Raw genomic sequence first — 9,225 nt, forward strand, 5'->3', positions numbered from 1 at the left:
TCACCTTCATCACGAGCCTATTTTAATTCATCCGAAGGTAAATAAGTCATACAAACATGTTACAAAGATTTAAATTCATTCCAGTAGGTTTTTACTTCATTCCAGTAGGTTTTTACTTCATTCCAGTAGGATTATTACTTCATTCCAGTACGTAAATGCGGTTTCGCCGTCGCGTGTCGTTCTTTCTCTCTACAATATCTATCACCACCGCCACAACGCTGATATGATGTAATAAACACATGGAATGATGCAATAAATTATTGGAATGAAGTATGTGAAGTCCTACTGGAATGAAGTAAAAACCTTATCCAATGAAGTAATAACGTTTCTGAATGAAGTAATAAACGCACTTGAATAAATTGTATTTTTAATGTAAATAAAGTAAAAACTCAGGTCAATGAATTCAAATTAAACATATGTTGAATCATTTCAAAACCTACTGGAAGAAAGTAAAAACATGTTGTAGTTTCAAGGTATTACGTACGGAATGAAGTAATAAATCTATACAATGAAGTAAAATGGGCTTGTAATGAAGACCGAAAAATTTACACAGCAGCACATCTCATCAAAAAAACTAGATCTAATGGCCCAGATTTGGTCTCTAGTTCGGTCTTTAAAATTGGTTCGACATTGATCACAACCCTATATATATATATATATATATATATATATATATATATATATATATATAGGGTTTTGATCTATGCAAAACTAGATTTAAATACAGAAACGCAGAACAATATCATAATTAGGGCACTTTTAGGTCATAATTAGGTAATTTTTAGGTCATGCTAACAAAGCATGACCTAAAACGATCTTAGCATGACATTAAACCTAAATATTATAATATGACCTAAAATTGTTTAATTATGACCTTCCGTGTTTTTGGTTAATTATTGACCATTAGATCATCTAATCCTAGGGCCAAGATTTGGTCTGCATTTCTGGATTTAAACACATACTTATTTTGATCATCTCCCTATATATATATATATATATATATATAGTAGTGATCTATGGCAAACACCTCTTAACCAAATAACTAGAGAACAAATAATAGCTACAAGATCAAAAAAATCAAGGGCTGGTATTAATTTTTGAATTTAAGGAGATATTGGTTCCTTTAATCACAAATTTACTCTATAATAAAATGCAGGGGTATTATGGTCATTGCATACCAATTGAATTAACTCCAAAATTAGGGTAGTTCGAAAAATTGAATTCAATTGCAAACGAGCGTCTTCAACCTAGCATTCTCTCTTCTCCTCTTCTCTATTATAGAAATTCACCTGTTTCAGCTCCAGGTGAAGGTCAGAGGAGATCTCCAGCCACTCGCCGGAGGAGGTGGAGGGGAGCATGCTGTTGGACGAAGGAATCGGACGATCCGTATCTGGATTTCCGGCAGTTGATTCTGCAGATGTTACTAACTCCGCTGCTCTGCACCGCCGCATTTACGGTTCGAGATTGGATTGGAAGGAGATGCTTGAGGGTTAGTGGTGAAAATTGGTGAAATTGATTGAAATTGAGCAAATTTGAGGTTGTTGGGTTTAGTGTTATCATTTGGTTTTTGGTTTTGAGAGGGAACGCAGACAGTGTTTTTGTTATTAGTTTAACGGTTGAAGATAGTATCATCTTTCTTTATCTATTCATTTCTTTTTGTACTCACTCCTTCTTTTTACCACTGCTATTGTCTCACATTCAAGTAATAAAATCCACGTCAGATTCTAGAATTCGTTTATGAACAAAATCCACATGAAATCCGAAATTCAAATTCTTAGATTTATTTTGTTATTAGTGATGTATTTTGTAAACAAGAGTGAAGTAAAATCATGCTAAGAGTGATGTGTTTTGTAAATAAAAGTAAAGTAAAATCATAATAAGAGTGATGTGTTTTGTAAACAAGAGTGAAGTAAAATCATGCTAATAGTGATGTGTTTTGTGAACAAGAGTGAAGTAAAATCAGAATAAGAGTGATGTATTTTGTGAACAAGAGTGAAGTAAAATCACAGTAAAAGTGATGTGTTTTGTGAACAAGAGTGAAGTAAAATCATAATAAGAGTGATGTGTTTTGTGAACAAGAGTGAAGTAAAATTAGAATAAGAGTGATGTGTTTTGTGAACAAGAGTGAAGTGAAATCACAGTAAGAGTGATGTGTTTTGTTAACAACAATGAAATAAAATTATGCTAAGAGTGATGTGTTTTGTAAACAAAAGTGAAGTAAAATCAGAATAAGAGTGATGTGTTTTGTAAACAAGAGTGAAGAAAAATCAGAATAAGAGTGATGTGTTTTGTAAACAAGAGTGAAGTAAAACCAAAATAAGAGTGATGTGTTTTATTAACAATAGTGAAGTAAAATCAGAATAAGAGTGAAGAAAAATCAGAATAAGAGTGATGTGTTTTGTAAAAAGAGTGAAGTAAAACCAAAATAAGAGTGATGTGTTTTATTAACAATAGTGAAGTAAAATCATTATAATAGTGATGTGTTTTATTAATAACAGTAAAGTAAAATCATTCTAATAGTGATGTATTTCGTTAACAACAGTGAAGTACAATCATTATAATAGTGATGTGTTTTGTTAACAACAGTGAAGTAAAATCATGCTAATAGTGATCGTTTTAATTAGCTTTTAATTTATCAATCTACTTTGTCTCATCTCCATCGTTTTTATCCTCCGAATCGAGACATTTTTTCTCCGAACTCAAGTTCTACAAGTCCATCGCAATTTCTTGCTCAATTCCATCGTTGAATTGCAATTTCTTGCTCAACTCCTTCGTCATCGCATTTTACACCAAAATTAGATTCCACAACGTTTTTTTCCGAATTCAAATTCCAAAAAAAGTTTATATTCTCTCAAAGTAAAAATTTCAGAAATAACAATCGGTTGAAGATTGGAATGAAATTGTAAAGGAAATTTTATTCACTGGAATGAGAAAAAACGAGAGCGAGAAGATGAGCTACAGTATGTTAAACTAACTACTGAAAAAAGCTATTTAACAGAAACTAAAACTAACGGCTAGTTTCAATCCTACGGCTAGGATTAAAACTTGACTAACAAACAGATCTAACGGCTGCCGGAAACGAGTTGTCATAACAGCCGATCTGCCGAGCTGCCGAGCTTGACGAGCTTGACGAGCTTGCCGATCTTGACGAGCTTGCCGAACTTGCCGAGCTTGACGAGCTTGCCGAACTTGCCGAGCTTGGCGAGCTTGCCGAACTTGCCGAGCTTGGCGAGCTTGCCGAACTTGGTGCTTGAGCCATCACAATCTACCAACAAACTCCACCTTGATTGCTCAATCACCAACCAAACTCTTCCTTTCCAGTCCCACTAGTTTCAAACATAGCAGAAACTTTTCCTTAGGCAATGGTTTAGTTAACATGTCTGCCGGGTTCTCTGAAGTATGAACTTTGAAGACTTTCACATTGCCTCTTTCAATCTCATCCCTGATGAAGTGATACCGCACATCAATGTGCTTTGATCTCTCGTGATAAGCTTGATGCTTGGCCAGAAATAGGGCACTATTATTGTCACAGCCAACTGCTATCGCCCCTTGCTCAATCCCAAGATCAGACAACATTCCTTTCAACCAGAAACTTTCTTTGATTGCAGCAGCAAGTGAGATAAATTCTGCTTCCGTTGTGGAAAGTGCCACCACACTTTGGAGACTTGATTTCCAGCTAATAGCAGACCCAAACATTGTGAATATGTATGCCGACTGAGACTTTCTGTTGTCTAAGTTACCAGCAAAGTCCGAGTCACAATATCCCACAATAGCATCAGCTCCACCTCCATCATTCACTCCATATAGAATGCCTACATCCCCAGCACCCCTTAGATATCTCATCAACCATTTGAGAGCAATCCAATGTTCTCTTCCATGATTTGCCATAAACCGGCTGACAACACTTGTGGCTTGTGCTATATCTGCTCTGGTGCTGATCATAGCATACATAATGCTCCCTACTATATTAGCATAGGGTATCTTCATCATTTCTCTGGACTCAGCCTCACTGTTGGGCCTCTGATCAGCCTTGAGCTTGAAATGCATTGCTAGTGGAGTAGCCACTGCCTTCATATTCTCCACCTTGAACCTTCTCAGCAACTTTGATATATAATCAGATTGTGTGAGCCATAATTGCCTTTTAGCTCTATCTCTGATAATGTTCATGCCTAAGATTCTCCTTGCTGGCCCGAGGTCTTTCATTTCAAACGCAGCATTGAGTTCATCCTTCACTTCTTGCACTGCCTTCCTGCTAGCTCCAGCAACAAGCATGTCATCTACATAAAGTAGAAGATATGTAGGATGTATGCCCCTTTTTCTGACATATACACAGGAGTCATAACTTGATCTCTGAAAACCAATCTTGATCATATAATCATCAAAGGTCTTATTCCACTGTCTACTAGCCTGCTTCAAACCATATATACTTCTTTTCAGCAAGCATACTTTATTTTCATTCCCTGGTTTGATGAAGCCCTCAGGCTGGGCCATGTAGATTGTTTCCTCTAGTCCTCCATGTAAGAAGGCCGTTTTCACATCAAGCTGCTCCAATTCCAGATCCAACTTAGCAACCAAAACCAGCAACATTCGAATGGAAGAATGCTTTACAACCGGTGAGAAGACCTCATTGAAATCAACTCCATGCTCTTGAGTGAATCCTCTAGCCACTAACCGGGCTTTAAATCTGATCTGATCACCCTCAGCACCTTCCAGCTTCTTTTTGAATATCCATTTACAGCTGATAACCTTCCTTCCATCAGGTTTCTCAACCAATATCCAAGTGCCATTTTTCAGTAGAGAATCAATTTCATCCACCATTGCTTTCATCCACTTTTCCCATTCTTTGCTCTCCATTGCTTCCTTATATGAGGATGGCTCTATATACTCAACATCTTCAACCACACATAATGCATAAAATAGCATCTCAGAATCATCAAATCTTGATGGCAGCTTGATCTTTCTTCTGACTCGATCCCTAGCCAGCTGGTAGTTTTCCAGATTATCTGGAGGCTGTGTTTGTGTCTCATTCTGAGCACTCTGAGGCTCAGTGACTTCTTCACTCTCCCCACGTTTCTCATGCCTCCCATGCTCCACCTCAAAGTCAGCTTTATCAACAGAATCAGTCACAGAATCAGGCTTCTCAACTATCACTTTGTTCTTATCCAGAAAAGGCATTTCAGTTTCAGAGAATACAACATCTCTACTAATCACAATCTTGTGATTCCCTGGCTCTACACACCACAAACGGTATCCCTTCACCCCAGGTTGATATCCCAACATCACACACCTAATAGCCCGAGCATCCAACTTCCCTTGTTTGAGATGAGCATATGCCTTGCAGCCAAACACTCTCAATGTGGTGTAATCTCCATGGCTGCCATACCATCTAAAATCAGGTGTGTCTCCCTCTATACTTGATGAGGGACATTTGTTGATAAGTTTCACAGCCGTGGATGCAGCCTCGGCCCAAAACTTCTTCTCAAGTCCAGATGAGAGGAGCATACACCTCACCCTCTCTAATATGGTTCTATTTGCCCTTTCTGCTATGCCATTCTGCTGAGGATTCAGAGGTACAGTCCGGTGCCTTTTAATTCCCCTCTCCTTACAAAAGTTATCAAACTCTTTGGAGAGATACTCCAAGCCGTTATCAGTCCTCAAACATTTAAGAACCACTGACTTCTCCTTCTCCACTTCCAGGCACCATTGCTTGAACTTACTAAAAGCCTCTGATTTCTCTCTCAAAATGTATATCCACATTTTTCTAGAGTAGTCATCTATGATACTCATATAATACTTCCCTCCACCTACTGACACCACAGATGCAGGACCCCACAAGTCACTATGGGCATAATCAAGAGTGGATGTGGAAGTGTGCTTGCCTTTGGGATAGGGCTGTTTCTTGGACTTACCCAAAATGCATTCCTCACATGGAGTAGTGTCCATCTGCCCAGAACTTTGTATAATCCCCTTCTTGGCCAGCTCTTTAATGCTTCCCTCAGCTGCATGAGCAAGCCGCATATGCCAGATTTTGAAGTCATCAGCCTTCACAATATTTGCCTGTGCAGTAGGGATTTCAACACTAGCCAGTAGATAGTACAAGCTTCCCCTCCTTTCAGCTTCCATCACCACTCTTTGATCCTTGGAAACTGTCATTTTTCCCCCAGTAGAGCAGAATGTATATCCCTTGCGTTCAAGAAGCCCAAGTGAAATGAGATTCCTCTTGATATCAGGTATATATCTCACTTCACTTATAATCTTCACAGATCCATCTTGCATTCTCAGCCTGATCTTGCCTATACCTTGGATGGTACAAACCTGGTTGTTGCCAAATATAACCGATCCAGTCATCTCTTGGATCTCCTCAAACCAGCCAAGATTCGGACTCATATGCAGACTACACCCCGAGTCCATGATCCAAGATCCTCCCAGACCACCCTCCATCACATTCAGAATTTCTGGCACATCAGTTTCCTCAACACAGTCAGTGGATGGAACACGGTTTCCACCACCATTTGCTTGCCTTCTTTTCCATGCGAAGCAATCCTTTTTGAGGTGACCCGGCTTCTTGCACCAATGACATGAGCGGGTTTCCTTTTGATTATTTGATGGAGTTTTCTGATTTTCTTGGCTCGGCTTCTGAATTCTCTTGACTCCCTTGAACTTCTTGACATTTAGGCTCTCAGCCATAGCCTCTGGATTCTTAGAGCCTGACTTCTGAATTTCTTTTGCTCTTATGGCCGACTGAACTTCAACAAGGGTGATAGTACCCTCTCGGCCATACAATATGGCATCTCGTAGCTGATCAAATGACTTCGGCAGAGCATTCAAAAGTAATATTGCCTTATCTTCATCCCCTATCGAGGCGTCGATATTTTCAAGATCATCGACCGCCTTATTGAAGTCTTCAAGTTGCTCCAATATCCCTTTATCTTCCAAGAATCGATAGGAGTATAACCGCTGCTTCATGAGCAGCCTATTGGCCAAGGACTTAGCCATGTACAAGTCTTCGAGCTTCGCGATTATTCCGGCTGCAGTCTTTTCTTTTGCAACCTCTCGAAGAACTTTATCCCCGAGGCATAGCACAATTGCACTATGAGCTTTCGCCTCGATCTCAGCTCGTTTAAGGATCTCCTTTTCGTCAAGATCCATCTTCTCCCCTTTCTCCGACTTGTCCTCCTTTTCGCCCGCCTCCAACGCCGAAGCAAGGCCTTGATGAATCAGCATAGCCCGCATTTTCATCCGCCATAAGCCGAAATCATTCCTACCCGTGAATTTCTCGGCCTCAAACCTAGAAGCCATAACACCCTCCAATCTCACCACCGAAAGAACAAATCAGAAATCAATCGCGCCTCCCGATTCCCACAGACGGCGCCAATTTGTAAACAATTGAGGAACGATTTGAGTAGCAAGAACAATCGGTTGAAGATTGGAATGAAATTGTAAAGGAAATTTTATTCACTGGAATGAGAAAAAACGAGAGCGAGAAGATGAGCTACAGTATGTTAAACTAACTACTGAAAAAAGCTATTTAACAGAAACTAAAACTAACGGCTAGTTTCAATCCTACGGCTAGGATTAAAACTTGACTAACAAACAGATCTAACGGCTGCCGGAAACGAGTTGTCATAACAGCCGATCTGCCGAGCTGCCGAGCTTGACGAGCTTGACGAGCTTGCCGATCTTGACGAGCTTGCCGAACTTGCCGAGCTTGACGAGCTTGCTGAACTTGCCGAGCTTGGCGAGCTTGGCGAGCTTGCCGAACTTGCCGAGCTTGGCGAGCTTGCCGAACTTGGTGCTTGAGCCATCACAATCTACCAACAAGCAGCTCCTACCACCACGCCTCCAAGCGCTCCCGCCAGCGCCGCCGCCCTCGGCCCCGAGGCCGCCTTGTACAGCGCTCCAGTGGCCAATCCCGCCACGACGCTGTTGATCACGTCGTCCGTATCCCTCCACGTGACCATGCCGCTCTCGAGCCCAGCGTACATCAGCTCGATCACGCCGCAGCAGTTCCCGATCTGGCGCCCCCTGTGCCCCAAGCCGTTGAGGATCCGGTTGATTTTGAGCTTCGTGGTATCGGTTGGCTCGATCGCCTTGACCACGGTGGCGAGGCCCTGGGCGGCGCCGGCGAGGTAGCCGATTCCGGTGTAGTAGGTGATGTTCTCCCCCCAGGAGCGGCGCTACGCGATTGATTCGTTGGCTTGCACAAGAGGAAATCGGGGAAGTACTCAGCCGAAGTGAGGGATCGTCGGCTCAAGAAACGTATCTGGCTGGGCACTTTCAACATCGCCGAAGAGGCCTCCGCGGCTTATCTCGCGGCGAAGCTCCTCTAGGCGATCGGATTTGCCCATGAATTTGGTAAGATTGGATCACGATGATGATTATATGTTATGCAGCAATTCATGTTGAGATATTGAATTCCCAAAATGCCCTTGGACAAGTGTTTTTTCATAAAAATCTGAAAGTTTGTTTAAGCCATAGGATTAATTTGGAGTAACAAAATGTATGGCTGAGATTTGTTCTCTAGTTATACACTTAAAATTAGTTATACTTTGATCACTCCCCTATATATATATATATATATATATATATAATGAGCTACAAGAATATATTTATGTCATCGTATTCTTTATGTGTTTTTATATCCATACTTATCACATTTATACCATAAAAATAAGTTTACAAACTAATCAAAGCATATTAATTAGGTCAACAAAACCCCCCAACAAAACTTCTCGTTCTTTATATGGTATATCCCTACACATGCAATACCAAAATTTCCCACTCTTTATGAGTGTGAGTTGGTCAAACAGTAGAGAGGTCAATGTCTGAAGCCAAAAGTTTCAGATTCAAGTCCTCCGTGACGCGACCTTTAAATTTAAATTAATTTCCGTAAAACACAATTCACTCTTTGATTCTCATGATATGAATTTAATTCATACTAACCAAGTTTCAATAGGCTATAAATCTACTAATCATGAATTCTCAGTCGAATATGCATAAATTCAATGTGAAAATGTTTGAATTCATAAATTGAGACTTTTGTCTCTGTGAATTCGAACACTAGACTCCGAATTTATTCAACATTATAATTCCTATACTTTTTTTATAATAAATTGACCTATTTATTCAATCCATGTACACGGCAATTTCAAATTTGAACAAATTATGATCAATCAGTATTATACAAAATTCTCCACTAATTCCTCATAATAAATTTTTGTATTT

At 40.1% G+C, this 9,225-nt stretch overlaps 1 protein-coding gene across 1 annotated transcript; it reads right to left on the reverse strand.

The window, feature by feature from the left end:
- Positions 1–7,811: 7,811 nt before the first annotated feature.
- On the reverse strand, positions 7,812–8,348 carry LOC121760426 (mitochondrial import inner membrane translocase subunit TIM23-1-like). Its single transcript, XM_042156096.1, has 2 exons — positions 8,283–8,348; positions 7,812–8,177 (listed from the first exon to the last, which is right to left on the reverse strand). The coding sequence occupies exons 1-2, from the start codon at positions 8,346–8,348 to the stop codon at positions 7,812–7,814; spliced, it is 432 nt and encodes a 143-aa protein (XP_042012030.1).
- Positions 8,349–9,225: the final 877 nt, after the last annotated feature.

This window comes from Salvia splendens, chromosome 13 (genome assembly GCF_004379255.2).
Source record: "Salvia splendens isolate huo1 chromosome 13, SspV2, whole genome shotgun sequence".
In the NCBI taxonomy this organism is placed as follows: domain Eukaryota; kingdom Viridiplantae; phylum Streptophyta; class Magnoliopsida; order Lamiales; family Lamiaceae; genus Salvia; species Salvia splendens.